Source organism: Cyprinodon variegatus, unplaced genomic scaffold (genome assembly GCF_000732505.1).
Source record: "Cyprinodon variegatus isolate N-32 unplaced genomic scaffold, C_variegatus-1.0 Scaffold368, whole genome shotgun sequence".
Taxonomy (NCBI): Eukaryota; Metazoa; Chordata; class Actinopteri; order Cyprinodontiformes; family Cyprinodontidae; genus Cyprinodon; species Cyprinodon variegatus.
In genome coordinates, this window is record NW_015150821.1 from 734,575 (window position 1) to 753,483 (window position 18,909).

At 36.2% G+C, this 18,909-nt stretch overlaps 1 protein-coding gene across 2 annotated transcripts in view; it reads right to left on the reverse strand.

Annotated features, from left to right (window-relative positions):
• Window positions 1–474: 474 nt before the first annotated feature.
• Window positions 475–18,909, reverse strand: part of LOC107092117 (rho GTPase-activating protein 6-like) — a 24,335-nt gene continuing 5,900 nt past the window's right edge. Inside the window, exons 2-13 of one of the 2 annotated variants that reach the window (XM_015386422.1) lie at window positions 13,788–13,947; window positions 12,672–12,743; window positions 10,574–10,836; window positions 10,151–10,346; window positions 10,013–10,068; window positions 9,779–9,929; window positions 7,674–7,822; window positions 5,513–5,692; window positions 4,892–4,989; window positions 4,510–4,772; window positions 2,885–2,959; window positions 475–2,785 (exon numbers count right to left, since the gene is read on the reverse strand). In XM_015386422.1, the coding sequence (XP_015241908.1) occupies window positions 2,406–2,785; window positions 2,885–2,959; window positions 4,510–4,772; window positions 4,892–4,989; window positions 5,513–5,692; window positions 7,674–7,822; window positions 9,779–9,929; window positions 10,013–10,068; window positions 10,151–10,346; window positions 10,574–10,836; window positions 12,672–12,743; window positions 13,788–13,947 (2,043 nt within the window). In that variant the 3' untranslated portion in view covers window positions 475–2,405. The remainder of the gene's footprint in view (window positions 2,786–2,884; window positions 2,960–4,509; window positions 4,773–4,891; window positions 4,990–5,512; window positions 5,693–7,673; window positions 7,823–9,778; window positions 9,930–10,012; window positions 10,069–10,150; window positions 10,347–10,573; window positions 10,837–12,671; window positions 12,744–13,787; window positions 13,948–18,909) is intronic. The other variant, XM_015386421.1, reaches the window with a different exon arrangement.

Consider the following 18,909-nt stretch of genomic DNA (forward strand, 5'->3'; position numbering starts at 1 on the left):
TAGTTTGATGGGGCTGTATTTCTGTTTCAAGACATGGATAGCTTGCTATGAATGATGAAGCTTTAAATTCTAGCAAAAGAAATTCCAACCATCAATCTGAAACGTTAAAAGCTCAGGGTAATTTGAATTATGCAGCAAACAATTGTCTCAGGGACAACAGCAAACTCATAACTGAATGGCTCATAAGAAACATCCAGTAATAAAATTTTTAAAGTAGGGTAGTCAAAGTCCAGACTATATCCCATTACCATGACACAACACTAAGATATTATAATATGCTAAAAAAAACTTACTTGTGTGTATTATTTACACACATAGTCCGCTTGTGAGATAAAACTGCTGAAGAACAGAATATTATTTTTTTTGTTTGTAAAAAAAAGAATTTAAAGACACATCAATTGTAATGGAAAAAAAAAAAAAAAAAATCATCAATTGTAATGGAAAAAAAAAACAAGGAAGCCATGCAGCCAAAAATTCCTAAGAACTTTTTCAACTTTGTTTTAATTTAATCCAACTCAAGACAAAGTCCTCTTTGATTTGTATTTGACAGCTTTTTTTTCAGGAGAGTGTATTTTACTCTGGGCTAGCAGAGATTCAAATCAATAAAACTGTTGTTTTGATAAAGCTGGTAGGCACCATGTGTTTTTCTAAGCATAACCAAGGTGATCATCCTTGAGCCGAGATTTGAAAGATTTATCCTGGATGAGCGACATGGTGTGAGCACAGAGTGACACCTACCTGTCTATCTGTCTAAACAAAGGTCACGTAGCTGTATGGTGTTGGCTGCCTGACAAATGCAAAGCTGCTACTGTCTCCCGGGCCACAATAAAAGAGTGGAAGGGTTCATCACAGAGGAGAATCAAGGATAAAGATGAAGTTGAGTTCTCAAATAAGAATCAGATGCAAAAGAAAATGTATTCATTTAATCAAATACTGAACTGATTGCTGGTTATACTGCATATATTAACTAATGGCTTAGATACACCCAGCTTGCGTAATAATTCATTTCCATGCAAGATGTCCAACTGCGGCGCTGTACTGTAGACATACTTTATACTTATATATATACATACTTTATACTATATATATATATATATATATAGACAAATGTTTGATTCCATGATTAATTTTATGAAATCAAGACTGGGTCAATCTTAAAAGTAAGCAGTCCACATTGATGTAATAGTAACCTGTGTTTATATGAGCTTCAGCCATTTGAAGTATTTGTGTGTCTGTGCATGGGGTTGTGTGTACAGTATGTGGGTGATCAGCATATTTGTGTTAAGTGGATGTATGTAAGCAAGTTTACTCCCTTTAGGTGAAAATGCATTAGGTTAGAAGGCCTTCATCACATAGAACTCAAGGACAGCAACGGATCTTTGGACCAGATATGGAAGATTGCAGCAGCTCTTTGAAGACAGACACAAGCCAGCAAGTCACCTCAAGGCAGCAATAGGCGAAGGGTAGGCTATAAACGATGCACAGGTGTAGCAGCTTCCAGGCCAAAGAATCACAGGCTGAGAGGTATTGGCACTGAGCCTTGATTCAATCACACCACCATCACCAGACGTGCAGGGTGAGCATGGGACCTAGTCCCACTGCCCATACCAAACCCTCAGCCCTCAACACAGCAGCAAGCAGGTGAGACCATAATTAGATTTTATTTAGTTAAAAAATAAAGCTTTTTTCATGTTGTCACACAGGTTGTATTTAAGTGATTTCTGAATCTATAAGAAAGGTGGTAAAAAGGCCTATGTATGGCTAATGAAACTGAACCTTAGCGTCCACAAATTGAGGTTCATATCACATAATTCAATATTTACAAGAGGTTCATCTACTTTTTCAAATAGGACCATTCATTTTGCTGATTATGTAAAAAATGGTTATTTAAAAGCAGCTTTTTGTATTAATTCAGGTCATCTATGATATTAGAAACTGTTGGACAATCTTAAGGCCTTCAAGTCTTGATTGATTATAGAGGGGGGCATATAATTTTTCACAGTACTGTATTTGTGGTTTTTAAGGTCTACACATTTTTTTAAGGTTGAAATAAAAACAATCTCTATATTAAATATCTATACAAAACATTGAGAAACAATAAAATAATGGAAAACAACATTAAAAAGTAATCCTTCAAAAAACTCTAAAAAATAAGAATATTAAAAGATAAACATGAGTTGATTTCAACAGCACATAAATAAACGGTAACCATATGACCTGTTGTCTGTTAAGGTACAATCACACCACACTTCCTCTGTAGGATTCAGATTTTTTTACTTGACATCATCTGCAACATGTGCCACTTGTCTGTCTACAGGTTTGAGCAGTCAGACCTTGTTTTCTTCTCTGTTGAATCTACAGTCAGTAGGGCAGGGCTCTGCTGGGGGAGCAGAAGTGATTGTGCATCAGGATGATGGTTCTGAACAGAAACTGCATTGAGAAATGGAAGTTTCTTTTAAAGGTCTAGAACACAATCGAGGAGACAAACCCTCTGTTCTGTCCATAAATAATGGACATTGAGGACGTCCTGTCCTTTGTGCTGAGCTGTCTGTGCTAATAGACCCTGATTGGCTGCTCTGTGACTGATGTAACAATGATTCTGGCTGCATCTGCTCCCTGTGGTCATGAGGACCACTGCTGCAGTAAGTCACTGGGAGGTGTGGTCTGCTCTCTGAGACGCCCAATGATGTTTGTGTTGCTCTGACGGGCAGCTTGTTGCCTTGGTGACTACTCAGTCCCTCTGACGATCCATACGAATCACATTCTGAGGCATCTCCAAAGGAGCCTGTTGGGAATCATCAGTGAATATTTCAAATGTATTTCACATTCCAAGGCCACCTGAAATAAGCATTATAAAATGAGAGTTTTTTTTTTTTTTTTTTACCGGTAATGTGATGGCTAATAAAGTCCTTCCCAAACAGTTCGTGCCAGGTGTCCCAGAAACAATCAGCTGAGGCATCTGAGATAAACAGGAAGATTAAAAAAAGATTAGAATTGTCATGTTTTATATATAAATGTACATATAGCTGTGATTAGTTCATTTCTCTGTGTTCATCATTTCTAGAAAGATATTGCCATATTAGTTTTTTCTTTGATTCTTGGCTTATTGTTGTGCTCTATTCTTTGTGCATTTAGATTTTTTTTTTTTTTCAGTTCATTCAGTTGTAGTCTCTTTTCTCTCGATTTGTAGTTTATTTGTGTCTCATTAAGCTTATTTTAATAATTTCCCTTCCATTAGTCTGCCTCTTCTCCTCTACTGCTGTTTCTAATCCCCTGATTAACTCATCTGCATTCAGGGTCATCCTCCACCCTTCCCTCTTCCTTCCCTATATAAACTCAATTGTTTTTCTTTTTTCTGGTTCATCTGATTTCAGTACGTCTCTATGCTGCTCCAGTTTGCTTCATGTTATTCTGCATCCCATATCTCCCCTTTATGTTACTAATTTTTTTTCACGTTCTTTAGTTCATCCCTTTGGCTTTTCTGACCTTGGAATTTTCTTCTACTATTAGACATCTTTATTTTTGCTTCAACTTTGCCTGCCTTCTGATTGCATGCCGGTTCACAGAATGGCTGCATCCCCTGTTGTGATGCTGTTTTCATGTGGGACTTACACTGTCTCTTCCTTTAAAAAATAGACCAGAAAGATTTTTTATTTTTTGCTTACAATAAACTGGTAACTTTATTTGTATTTGAGTAGAATGTTTATCTAAGTTACTGTACTTTTTTGAGCGATGTTTTGTTGTTGCACTTATTTAGCCAATGCATAAGCACCATGGACTGTACAGTAATGATCTGGTGCTGTTACATGTCAATCATCTGGGTGGGGCACTCAGACCTCTGGAAGGTCCAATACCGCCCCCACCGCACCCCCCACCCCCCTCTACCTCTGCCCTTGAGGGCCAAAGCTTAAATTTAAATTCAATTGACCAGGATAAGTGTTTCCACGCGTAATGTACCCTCTATGTGGCTTTTGGCAAACTTAAAGCAATCTTTTTTGTCTTTCCTTCAAAAGAAGCAGTAGATCTTTGCAGGTCCTCAAAAATTACAATGGGCAACCTGACTGGTCTTCTGATTAATGCTTTGCTTGCAGTCAAGTGTATGATCATCTTACGGTAGGCTTACAGTTGCCTCAGTATTTTCAGTTCATATATTTTAGAGTGTTTCATGAGATTTTGGGATAATGTTGGAATGTTGTATATTCTTTTCTCTTCTGTAAATTTCTCAACAACTTTACCTCATAACTTTGTATTAATCTGTCATAAAAAAACAAATTAACTATATAGCATTTTGGGGGACTTCACATGACAAATATGTTAAAAGGGTTCAAATGAAATTATGCTCTGGGGTCCACAAACAGCCACTTAATTGTTGCTACTGAGCCCCCTGCTTAAAATTGTCTTGATAGAGATATTCTTTTGCTATCAAAATTGATTGTGAAAATTTGGGTTGGAGTGAGTGCCCCATATCACCTCCAAGTACAAATATATGTTGAAATTAAAGTAATTCACCTTTATCAATAGAAGGGGTTGGAGAAATGCTTCCTGATCCATCTTTGGAATGGTCACTTAGTTTGTACTGCCTGTGGCGTATGAGCTCCTTATCGGAGTTCAAACTGCTTTCCTCTGTGTCTTTAAGTAACAGACGATCTGATAACACAGGAGAGTTATTGTCATATGGAGACACCTCTCCGCTGGATGCTTTAAGGGAGTCACTGGACATGCAACTCTCATTCAGAGAAAATGAGTCTTCTGGTCTTAGTATGCCTGAATCCCTGTTAAAAAAATTGAAAAACAAAAACATTAAAAAGCTTTTATAGAACCTTAATGATACATACAAAAAGATCAGTGGCCTTACAGACAAAGCACATAAATAGAAACAGTGGAAACTCACGAGCATTGAGAAACTCTTTTTCGAAGCAAATATTCCACAACATCAGAATCGGTTTCAAGCAAACTAATCAGCACCTCATTCTGAAGATCTGCAGGAACCTGGTCAAGAGAAAGCATGCTTTCCTTTGATGTCTTTTAAATAATCATTACATCAATTTACAATAACATCATAAACAGATGTATGAAAAATACAGATACATTTTGAATAGCATTTTTACCTTTGTACAGTTTTTTTTTTTATCATGTTAGAGATGGGTTCTGTAAGTTATTTTCTTAAAACACAATTTCCCTCTGGTAAAAACCATAATGTCCATGTTATTCATGACTGAATCTTAGAATGTAATGTCTCCAGTGAGGCTTCTCATTTGCTTGGCATTGAGTGTAGGTACAACCTCGTTTTATATGGTTTTAGACTAAAAAAACTCTGTTTAATGTTGTAGCTTTGTTTTATAAGCTTCTATAAAACTCCCTCTTGGTCCATTAAGTTGATGTTTACATTTTCTTTAGGTGGCTTCACTCTGTTAGGCATAAGAACTGCTCATAAAACAAGCTCTAACTGTGACTGTTTGCCTTCAACTCTGCCTCATCTTCAACTGTTCTATTGCATTATGGGTTTACTTACCATAAACAGCATATTATAGGCATCAATCATCCTTTGGACAACACTGATGATAGCTGTACTCTCCTCTGCATGAGCAAAACTCTGAACAGCAAACTCTTTGTCTGAGGTCTTTTGCTTGTGTAACAGGTTGGGACCGAGGATGGTAGCTAAATTGCGTGAATTCATCTTGTTTCCTGGAACCTAGAAAATACAACAACAACAACAACAAAAAAAACATTATTAAAATAACAGACATCAATGACCTGTAGGGTTAAACGAAAATAAGTATGATTTTGCAGACATAATGCTTTCCCTGGAAAAACACCAAACGTAAACAATTGGGTGGATTCAATTGGATTGAGAATGCTTTTTAGTATCCAAGATTTCCCAGGAGATTGCTGTAATGTGTCAATTAAAAAAAACAAATCAATTAGAGACATTCACTGTGAAGGGAACAATGACCGTTATATATTCCCTACTGTTGCTGCATTAGCTTCCACCTTTGTTCTAGGATGTTTTCTCAAATATGTGACAATTTCCTATACATTATATACATATCTGAGGTTTTACCATCTCCACCATTGGTGTACCACTTTCTAGGGAGGACAAGGCACCAACTTTGCTTTATCAACTTATCACTATTTAAGGAAAAGGCATATGATAGGGTTTCCCGTATTCCAAACCTGTTCTTTTACAGATCATTGTCAGTTGATCACACTGAACGTCTGTAGCTTGATATTTTTTTTCAAGTTAATTTTTTTATTTCTTCTTCAACATGGTCATTATTTTCCTCGTGGCTAAATGCAATGCAAGGGTTTCTCTTTGACCTTGTTAGAAACATGTTTTGTATTTAAGATGTGGCCTAAGGAACATTCCCTGAGTCTGCCAGCAACTTCCCTCTGTGCACCTCTGTGTGGCTGAGTGTGCGCCTCTCCCCAGCTTGCAGCCCTGTTGCAGAGGGAGTGCAGTTTACACCAATCCCTATGTAAGTGGCACAGACATGGTTTGTTTATTTTGAAATATTTCCATATGCTATTTGAGATCTTTTTTTGCTACAACTGGATAGACAGCAGGGCCTCACACACAAAAACCTCTAGTAAAAGACTTACTATAGATATGTGTGTGTTTTTAGCTGTCAATAGCACAATATCTTATGTTTTATAACAATAGGCAGTCTGTGAGGTGAAGGCCACACTTCATGGACAAGCAACCATTGCTGCTGCACCAGGCTACTCAATGATTTACACCTAAGGTTTGTGCTTGCGAGAAACAGGTAACTGTAAGGCTAATCTAGAACGCTGTTGTCTTTATGTAGACATTTCTTTTTTTGGCATATTCTTATTCTGGAGTAAAGCAAACCACGAGCTGACACACACTGAGAAGTGGTGTCTGACTTAAAAAAAAAAACTCAGATTTTTACACACCAGGATCATTGTAATAGAGGAAATAATTGATATCAATGTTTACCAAAAATGAAAAGCATATACAGTATAATTTAGGACATGCATTTCCTTGGCCCGTTAGGGATGTGATTTTAGTGAAACACAAATTTAAATGAATCATTGTATTTTTCTAAGTCCTAACATTGCCCATCTAAAGGTAATTACCTGCACACAAATAAGTAGATGTTAAGTCTTCCTAATAAGTCTCCTCATAATCAGACATGATCACAGGTACTGCTCCGTAACAGAAAACACTAATTACACCATAACAGACTGACATTCACAGAAGCCTGGTGTCTGTGTGCTCATGGTGCTTCATGAAGAGAGTGTTCATGAATCATTTGATAAAGATAATCATAATTGATTATCATGCATAACCGGGCAACTGTTTTGGCACAGTGATCTCTTCAAATTAGAGGCTGCAGATGCAAAGCACATCTGTCCAACTGCCCTCTGCTGGCTGCTGGCATTCATGGCAATAAATCTGTGGAACAGTCTGTTTACGAGGGAGTAAATTACCCTCTGATTGCTAAACGTGTTTTTTTTTTGTTTTTTTTACGTGTTAATAGAACAGATTTGCAATTAACATAAAACAGATGAATTAATGCAAAAACTGGAAATGAAATATAAACTTGAAAAGGTTTAAATAGATTCACCCCCACCATATATATATATATATATATATATATATATATATATATATATATATATATATATTTATTTTTTTTTTTTTGTATTACCTTCCGTCCCTCTGTGTCTAGGCCATCTTCAGCGTGTGAGGCCACGGTGGACAATAAGCTGAGGAGGCGCTGCAGTGTGTCGCTGTTGCAGGGAGGAAGTAGATATATAAGGAGCTGGATGGCGCTTTGTTGTTGGGCATAATCCAGCACTGTAAAAAAACAAATTTAAAACATAATCAAAAATTCATGAAAATGTTTACACTCAAATATTTCACAGCCCCAATGACAGACTTTCATGTGCAAACAGCTGGCATGAAATTTTATATCTGGACCATATGGTCACATTTAACAGTTTGTTTCTAGCACGGTAGATTCGTCAAAAAACCTTTAAATAACTTTAAAAACAAGTAGTTACTCTAGATTTTGAATGTGTTTAGAATTTGTTTAATTCAGCCAAGAATATAATTGAACATAGAAATACTGTACATGCATAACCTTTAACTATCATTTGGTTAAATGTAGTTATAGATATACCACTTTCTATTACTCGGTTAATCATTCTGACAGAAGGACTACATGCTAAGTAATTCTAAGGCAACTAATGCTATTTAAAATCCTTATGTTTCTCTAAATCAGTTGGTTTCCAGGTTGACACATTTTATATATGGTTTAGATAAGGGTCCTCTGCTCTTACCCAGAGTTTTTCCTATCAAAACCCATGTCTATATGTTTTTGTCTGGAATATCAAATATAGCCAATTGCTTACTGTTGAGTAAAGCTTAAGACTTGGGAAGTTCTAATTCTTTAATAATTCATCCACTCTCTGCAGGGTACCTGTAATACTGCCGTTAAAAAATGCCCTCTTCTGGATGCTGCCACCACCATGTTTGAGGGAATGTACAGTGCTCTTAGGCTTTAAATCCTTGCCTACATACAAATGTATTGTTGTGGCAATATATTGTCAGTGAATCTCTGTCTCATTTGACCACAAGTCTTTGTTACCAGAAGGCATATAACTACTGAAATAAAGCCTGTGTCTGTACCAAGTAAAGAAGCAATTCCAGTAAAATTCACTAGATCTGATCATAAGAAAGATCCAGACACCATTTTGCTAAAAGCTTACTTCAATGGCAATAAAAATTTAGATATTTATGTAAAAAAATTATAAAGAAAAATGTCCCCTTGAGGCTGGTTTCCAAAGCAAGATTTAAAATTGTGGGGTGGTTTTGAAAAAGTATAAGACCCCACATGATGACAAAAGAAATCGGGGACAGAACCGTTATGGCTGTATACAACAGCAGATCATACTCAAGCTGATTTCATTTTCAAGATTTTACATCAAGACAGGAAATTTCACCAAACTTCACACACATTCATATATATGATTTCAAGTTTATAATGTAACATTCAGCTATGGGCAGTTGTGGGCACAAGCACAAATAAACAAAAAAAGTAAGGTTGTATAAAAGACAACAAGATTGATAGTTATAATTAATATCTTATAATTTATTAACTCCACATATTAATGAGAACAATTTATTTAAGTATGGGTGGACAATGGGTATTTTAATATATGCAACAAGCAGCTCAGTGAATTGTGTGTAACATGTTTGTCATCTTGACATTATTTTCATCTGATTGCAATACAGGAAAGGAGAATACAGCTGAACACAGCCAGTGACTATAGATGGTAATCTTTTTTTGCAAAACAAACTTAAGCGCAAGGCCTAAATATGAGTAAGTAAAATAAAAAACACTGCATGGCATTTAGTGTCGAAATGCCATTTCAACACTGAATGCCATGCAGGGGATCAAAACATCTCACCTGGTCAGCCAGGCCAACAAAAACCCTAAAATCCCCATTACAGAGGCATAGGCCAGTATCTGGTCTTACAGGCCAACAATGACCTTAATGGCTCTCCATTGCTAAGGGGTGGACCTGTTCTTTCGGTTCAATTTGCATGTTTTCTAAACCATAATAAGGCTTTTGTTTGAACTAATCTATAAAGCCTGGAACTCAAACACTACTCCAGACATTTTGAATTGAGAAAGCTTTCTGGATGGGAAGCAAAACGCCTTCAAACTTGGAAAACAAGTAGTGTATTGTTTTTTTTTTACTTTTTTGAAATGCTCAGTGTCGAAATGTTCGTTTTTGTGCTCCTTACTCATTGTGTGGATGAAAGCTGTGTAGAGTTCTCTCGTCAGCAGGGGGTCAGGCAGGTCTCTGAGGAATTTCTTCAACAAAGCAGCGACATCATGGACGCAGTGCTCCTCATTAAAATGCACTTCCCACCCCTGATCAAAAAGCTCACGAAGCTAGATAAAACATTGTCACAATCAGGGCTTCAAAGAGATTTTTCTTTTATGTTAAGGCAGCTGATTAGAGCAGAGAAGGTTACCTGTCGTACTCTCTTCTTGGAACTCCCGATACGGAAAATTCCAACTGTTTGCAGGCCTGAACAAAGACACAAATGCTTTATAAGTGCCAACAAGCATGTGAACCTTTATACATTGATTGATGCTTTTACAACTTGTACCATTTTTTTCCAAGTGCTGGCAGCAGAGATCAACTATCCTTGGCACCTGTCTGTAAATAGGGTTAAGGCTGAGCTTTTTGTCGCTGGTTTTCTTCCTGTTCCCAGCTGCCTCGTCTGGCAGAGACAGCTGAAGGGCCTCCAAGAGCCGAGACTGGTTATCATCAAGGTCAGTGATGCAATCCACAGACACTCCACCCTGTCAGTCATAAGGGTGACAATCATGTAGTCAATGGAAAGCCAACCAGCTCAGCAGTGCTATGGAAAAATGTATGTACTGCACTCATTTAAAGGCCACATCATCTGCATGCAAAGTGAATATCTAAAAAGGTCACAAAATCCCACTGAAATCGTTGGAGAGGCTGTAATCAGACAGAGTCAGGTGTTCTACGTCAGTGAGTCAGGTTTATTGACAGAAAGGCCTACCCTCCTGGATGTTCTTGAGGCTGTTTCTGGCGTGCTGGGCAAGGGAGATTCATTATGACTCTCAGGGGTGGAGCTCAGGGAGGAGTTGCTGCTGGAGAGCTCTTTGTTAGACCTTTTGAAGCTAGAGTACAGGTGAAGGAAGGATAGCATCAATTCAGTGGGGTTACTGTGCTCCTCCCGCAGGGGGTCATGTCGCAGCTTGTGAACACGGTCATTGGTTATGACGTGCGACAGTGGTATGCCGAACGCCAGCGGCGTAGTCTCTGTGTGAGTAGAGAGCAAGACATGGAATATTAAAGCTGAAATTCTGATGATTCTGAATGATTCTTCAGTCACATCTAGTTTACAGTCCATTGCAGAAACATTCATATCCCTACAGGTTTTTCATATTAGAGATGTTATTGGATATACCAACACTAAACAGTGCATTGCTGTAGAGTCACAGATGGTTTTCAACATTTGTACCAATAAAAATCTGGGCATGGTTTTGTATTAAGGGCCACCTTTTGATCCAGTTACATGTGTTAATCTGTTAGGGTTATGTGTCTGCCAGCTTTGCACATCTTAACACTATTCTTTTACCCAAAAGTGATTGGGGAACACCAGTAAAAGGTTTTCAAGTCTTATACCAAATATTTCAGTTGGATTTTGATCCACGCTGTAGCTCTGGCTATATGTTAAACGCCACTTTTCTGTTTTAAGAACATATGCCAAGTCTCAAGTATTTTAAAGCCTTAAATAAGTTTTCCTGCATGATCACCTTCTATTTAGCTCTACTTGTGTTCCTAACCATCAGCTTCCCTGTCCTTCCATAGAAAAATGTTGTGTTCAAGACTATATACAGTTTTAATTTTCCACTATTCCTTCTTTTTGTATGTGGGGCAAACTATTGAATTTTGGTCCTTTCTATACAAAGGCACCTTATTGTATTGAACCTTAATGTTTCCTCTATAAAGAAAGTGGCAAATGCAAACATGTTGTTTTAGGACTCCTTTTTTTGTAACTTCACCATTAAGGTCAGATATGACAGATTCTCTCAGTGGAGATGTGGATCTTTGTAGTTTCTCTAGAGCTATCATGTGCCTTCTGGCAGCTTGTCTGATTAATATTCTCTGACATGTATGTTTCCTCAGGAAGAGGACCATATCTCTAAGCTGTTGTAGTGCCTAATTAGATTTTCAGAGGATGGATTGAACCCTGCTCTGTGTGATGTTCAAAGTTTGGGTTAATATTTCAGATGCTTTAAACACCACTTTATCTCTGATCTGTCTTAGTTGTTTCTGGCAGTTCTTAATGATTTTTGTCCATTACCATTCTGAAACAAAATTGTTAGGATCAGTTGTGTTTGTCAGAGATTAACCTGCTGATAATGTAAATTATGTACTAAATAAAATCCAAAGAGAATTGTTTGAGATTGTATTGTAGCAGTAGCAGGTAGCTAAATAAAAATGAATCGCCATGTTTTTCAGATCAGAAAAAAGAAAAATACACATATAATTTTGCTATCAAAAGTAAAAATAAAAAAATTGGCAACAGCAGAGCATGCACTTAATATTCAGAGAGCTCATACTTTCCCAAGTGCCTTTGTAAACAAAAGACTGAGGGGGAAAAAAAGAGGAAAAGAGGGGGCTGGGAATGCCAGGGGATAAGCTGCAACGAATGAGCCTCCACTTAAGATTGTTTTGATTTTTTCCCTCGACTGCCTCTTTCTGACGGAGAACATCACTTTCCTGCCACATTGTTGCAGCGGGCGGGGCAGCGTGTTGGTGGAAGATCACAGCTTCCTCTGTACTGGGAGATTCTGATCACTCACAGCTCCAAGCGAATAAACAGCTGAGAGTGTGTCTAGTGCAATGGGTGTACATGGCTTCAGCGGGGAAAGGATAAGAGCAGCTTTTAAAATGTCAGATCCTGACAAAACCAAGAAAACTAATAAGATGTTTGCACGGATCTAATATACAACTGTGTTTATCTCCACAGGCTTAGGAAGGAGCTTCACAGCTATAACATTATGCCATAATCTCTGCCTAAAATCTTCTTAAAGGATAAATCAGAATAACACCACTGTTTAAACATGATATATCTTAAGCAGCATTACCTTTGTCTCTGTTCTTTTCCTTGGATAAAGAATCCAACTTCTTCTTAAGAGACTTCTTGTGCTTGTGGCCATCTGCAAAAGTAAATAAAAAATTGTGTTTATTTAACTTGTGTTCTGACTTGTTCCACTGCAGCTCCACTTTGTTAGTGGCAAATTGCCTGTGTGCTTATAGTGTTTTTTAAAGTCAGAGGACCCCAAGATCCTCTGACTTTAGCTAAACAATAGTCATTCAGCCATTAACACACTGACTGTAAGCTGTATTGTAGCCATAGCTGCCCAGAGGGAAACTAACAGAAGTGAGGCTGCCATCAGCACCAATCACCACCACTCTGAATAACAATGGCAGGCAAATGCGGGTGATGTGTCTTTCCCAAGGACATAAGGCTTTAGACAGAAGTGGAGCTTGAATTTAGGTTTCGAACCAGCAACCCTCCGGTAACAGTAAAAAATGCTTACTTCCTGTGTCAGGGTCATCAAACTGAATGTTTACATGATTGCATAACTGAACAGACCAGGTTGTAAATATTAATTTTAAAGAAAAATTAGTTGGAATCAATCCTTGTCGATGCAATCTGTTTAGAAATCATATGATTACCTTGCAGGGATGGAAGATGCATTTTGCATGGCTGATGAGCACCAAATAAATCAGAGTTTTGCAAGCTGATTATCTTAAACAATCAATATATTTGCCACACAATGCTGGGCTAAATACAATCAGTTTTGAAGATAAATCTTCCAAAATGGCTTCTATATGTTTATAGGATCAGCTATTTTCATTTTGGACAAGCTGAAGGTGATTCTGACCAACCTAAGTAGGAACATTAAATGTCCCTCACCAAGTTTAAAAAGACAACAGAAGCAATAAGTTAGACAGCCATATTATGAATTATGTAAACATTTTGTGTGGAGAAACATAGGATTGATTGGATGCCATATTGGTAGATTTTACAGTCCATGTCCCTTTCAAAAGCAATAGAAGACACACTTATTCTAAACTTAGTTGCACCGCTTTACCAGTATTACCATTTGTTGTATCAGTGCATGCTCATGCATCTTAATGGACAAGAAGAGGTCTGAGAATGTGAATATTTGCATGTGTCTGAGGCAGATAAGTACATTTTGGAATAGCAATGTGGCAGCCCAGGTCATGACACCGAATCAGTCGCCTGAAGGCAACTTCTTGAAGACGGACCCTCTCCAGTTCTGATAGGCTTTGCAGTGCGACCGGCTTTAGGCAAACACTGGGTCCTAACGATGTGTTCCAGGTGATGTCCCCCTGAGGAAACAAACAGCTATCAATCATACGATACAGCAGACAAATCAAACCATTTTACACTTTCAAAAGTCAAATATCTAGGTCCTAAGATATCTTGTTCCTTTTTTAAAAAAACACATTCTTATTCTTATGCTAGATATAACAGGAAATAAATCTTTCCAAAGGTTCAATTTGGTCTCCTAAGTTTGTAGAATTTTCCCCAAAGGTCTGGGGGATCATTAATATGGATTTAGGCAGATGCACGAAAATATTAAGTGAAATTTTCTTTTCTGTTTGCTCATCTGTAGTTTTCTCTCAAACTGAGGCCATGTTTGTGACTTTTATTCCTTATGGTTATAAGCCTGCTTACATTAGTGGTTTTAAGGCTGAAGTCGTTTTGATTGGGCAGCTACTCCTGGTACGGTTCAGCCCTCTTCCATGTTTTCTCAATCTTTGGATAATGGCTCTCAATGTAATTCACTTAGCTGATTATCTTGAACCAAATGTAGATAGTTAAATTTGACTAATAAAAATAAAGACGATAATAATAATAAGTACATAAATATATTTCTCCGTAAAGCCAGTTTATTAGGAAAGCTTTTTACCTTAAATAGATTATATTATTATTTTAAGAAACCCATTTTCTATTCATTTAGTTTTGTCCCTGTTTGACAGAAAAAACGTTTAATTAAACATGAAATGTGTGAGATGAAATTTAAAGACTGAGTAAAGCTATAAGGAAGCCAGGATTAATCTCTTAGCACTGAATATTACACTCAATTAGGCTTTGTTAAACTGCTGTTTAATTCACCAATGAAAAATGCAAACTGCCTTTATACTTTAGCACCACTGTATATCTGTTTTTAGATGTTCATGTTCAGTACTTTGGATTATAGAATTTAGCAAGAAATGGTTCATTTACAGTTAATGTTTAAATCCTAATTTTTTAATCCTAATCCACATCTGCTTTACTGTGCATATTTCAGTGCACACTTAAGTAAGTCTGTAATAATAGTTCATTATAACGGCTCAAACAAACATTTTAAATCATTTCTGAAGATTAATCACAGCAGTACTAACAGGGGCATATAATCAGATTTCACATTCTCAACTTTTAAGCATGGTCGTGCTGAAGATTAAAGTGCTTTGATCCACATCTATTGAGCCAATCATTTGAGTCATGTTCCAAAGAGGCTTAGTAACTCATTATGAGGATAAGGCTTATGTTTAAATGGCTCGCTTCCATTTAAACAAGCATTAGGACTGAGCTGGAGAAGCAGAAAAATTTTACTCATATAGACAAAGCATAAGAAGTGAAATCTAAAATGTTGCAGGGAACTATCTGCCTCCTTGTTTTCACTACTGTATTACAACAGCTAAAACACTGTCAAAAATATATATTTAGTGACAAGAACAACAAGGAGTCCTGGAAGAACTGCTAAGCCCACAGTGAGTCTTGAAGTCAGCATCATCATGTCAGCTTAATAATTAATGAGGAGACAACAGCAATCCAGTGAGTCAAATTTCACAAAGGAGATGATAACAGGTTTCTACGATGTTGGAACAACAAACTTCAGAACAAGGCGGAAGAGGAAAGTAAAACTTCTATTCCATGCACCCTAGCTATTATATAAACATTGAAAGAAACGTAAAAAATCAAGAAGATAATTTATTTCATCACTTAAAAAGGGAAACTTATACAATAATCTCCATTTTAATGATTATAAATTACTTAATAAAGATCCTTCACTTAAAAAACCTATTAAACTTGATAGACTACTTCAGACTGGCATCTGCAGATAACATAGGAATCCCAATCATTTTATCCTGTCTGTAGAAGTTTTATATCAAAAGTTTTATTGCCAAGTACTTAAACACATCACGAATTTACTTTGGTCAAAAGGGGCTACAAATGGAGAAAAAAAAATGAAATTACATAAAAAAACCTAAAATATATAGTTTGATATAAACAAATATAAGTTGTGTAGAAATAATAAGAGAAAGCTGTGGCTCTCCACCCTTCTCTGGGATCTTAATTTCTGAATGAAATGCAGAATTTATTTTAATCTCAACAGGGAAATGTGGAGCATGGAGAAATGGCACAGTTCTGTTCTTCCTTAGCTCAGATAAGATAAGATATTTGCGACCTCTTCTGTCGTTCAGGAATATTTTAACTATAGGAATGTGAACATTGTTCACTCTTAGGTCTTACCCACCTTAAAGAGGATATCACGCATAAGTCAACACCTTACCTTGACTGTCCAAGCCAAAGCACAGCTATAGCATGAAATTACTTTTTTATAATAGAATTCAAGAGAAAATTAACTAAATTGCTTTTTTAATGTTAACTTTTTTTCCATCAAAATTAACAATAAAGACAGAAATTGAGTGAATACTTTTCGCCGGCTGAACGGATTCAATTAAAATGTAATTCTTTGTATTTAATCAGTTAAATGAATATGCTTCTACAGTATTTTGGTAAGGTAACCTTTAACATAAGTAATATAGTTTTGGTATTCTGTTCTCAATGTTGCAGATACACTGAAGAAGCTATAGCTCAACCTACAGAGAATTACACAGAGAAAAAGCAACATGTCTGAAGTTAACTCAGACATGTTGCTCAGCATTTTTTTTTTATGTTACAAACTAGGGCTAGACTAACGATTATTTTGCTAATTGATTAATGTGAAAATTATTTTTCAGATGAATCAATTAATAACCAGATAGCCAAAGGTTATGAAAATAAAGCAGGTGAAACTAAAACTTTACCACTTGAGGAGTTCTGGATAGAAAATATTTACAGACAAAAACAAACTTACTTTAAATGCAAAATATTTACTTTTTTTATTATTATTACAATTTTGCTTTAATTACTGCTCTAAGTTGGTTGCTCTGTCAGCTTAAGGCATATTTCAGTAACTATTCTCCAGTTAATGATTAATCAATGACTAAATTAATTGACGATTATTTCAATTATAGATTAACTCCGATTAATCCCATTATTTGTTTCAGCCCTATTACAAACACAACACAGCATTTACACAGGTCTGCAAGTAACTACTGGCCTGCAGTGTTTTCATTTAAATAAGGTTTAATATCAAGAACCTGGAACCCAGTCAAACATAACAAACATAGTAATTGACTTGCATCGAGCACATATTCACGCATAGGACAAAGGGTCAGATAAAAACCTTCATACTGATGTTGAGGCAAGAGTGAAATGCAATTGCATTATCATAGAACCTGTGGACACAGGCTGACAAAGGGATAGTATGAATCTAGGAATAATACTGATTATATAGGCAAGCCCTTCTGCTGTAGAAGGATAAAATAAATGTGTTGTCTTTTCAATCGGAAAAAGGACACTACCCTATCAAAACCTTCAGAGCATGAAAAATGATCTATCTTACAAAGAATGTGGCTTATGTAATATGCAAAATAAATAAAATGACCTGATTTATACACTAGCACTTAGAAATGTTTACATTTAAGATATTGTAAATCATTTTTTTTTTATCCTAAGCCTGTTCCACAAAAAATGTGGAAATGTTAAATTTTTTTAATTTTTTTTCCGTTATGAAACATTTGATTATATTACTTTTGCAAACAGACAATTTTCAATACTCATTTGATATAGTCAAGGGTATCTACTGTTATCTGAAATCATGAAGGTATAATTTACTATAACCAGAAATAATAAAATGAATTCTTTACTCAAAGAAATTTCTAACATTTTTGTCTCTATATTCACTCTGAGTTAAAACACTTTAAATACTTTCCAAGATACATTATCTAATATTCTAATATTGTTAATGAATCCAAATTAGTGTTTATATAATCTGTCAGCAGAACAATGACATGTGGCAATGTTTGATTAGTCAAAGGTTATGATAAGTACATTGAGCAAATTGCGCCAGCCAGTTTTGACACATACATTCCTATGTATGACTATGCTTATGGTAACACTTTCTCTGGGTGTCTGATGCAAATGGTAGCTGGCTTCCCACACTTTTTTCTGACGTCTTCAGACAAAAACGTGTTTGTTTCTGTGAGTAATTTCTAAGTATTGTCCTCCACATTGTCATGCAACCCTTCTCTCTCTGCTGCATAATCACAGTTGCTAGTGGATCGAGCCCAGACATGCCAGCAGGGTGCAGTTTCACTCCAATACTTTTCCAGCTATAAAAACAATGAGACGTACTTTTCCAAAGGTGGTATAGGGTTTTTTTAAACAATTCTAACTGCTCAAATTTTGGAACAGAAGTGAGACCTAGACAGTGGCACCCAGTTCTGGAAGAACAGTTCCTTTATTTTACTGTATGCTATTCTGGGTACATAGATGTTTTATTTTTTAAGTCGTTTTTCTTCCACATATTCATGCAATGATGATATCTGAACAAACAAACAAAAAATTGCTCAAAGTTGAAATAGATATCAAGAAATATACAAAGTTTATACAATCAATGGATTTTGGTGTTTTTTTTTTTTTATCCCAGCAAATCAACTTAATGATCCTGTTAAAAAGGTAGTGGTAAGTATTCCCAGGACTATCCTTTCTCAGTGAACATCCACTGCTTGGATACAGGTGCATGTGCCTGTGTGGCTAATTTTAATTCAAAGCCTTGCTGAAAAACAGCAGTGCTTCCTAGAAAACAATGGGAGGAAACCTGCAAGGTGGTTCATACAATTTAATACAATAGGCCTGGATAGATTACGCTGATCAAGTAAACTTGAGTAAGATCCATGGAGGTTGCAAAAATTCAGCCAATTTACGTTTTTATATTTGCTCTACAGTTTAAAAATGACTTAACTTGTAGATATATTACAGTTCTTCAATAAGGAAATTCCATATATATTTAGAAGATTACAGCCTCAACCTTAATTTTATCAAATCGGAGTTATAGGTAATAGATAATGATAAAGTATCAAGAGGACAAATTAACTATATATATATATATATATATATATATATATATATATATA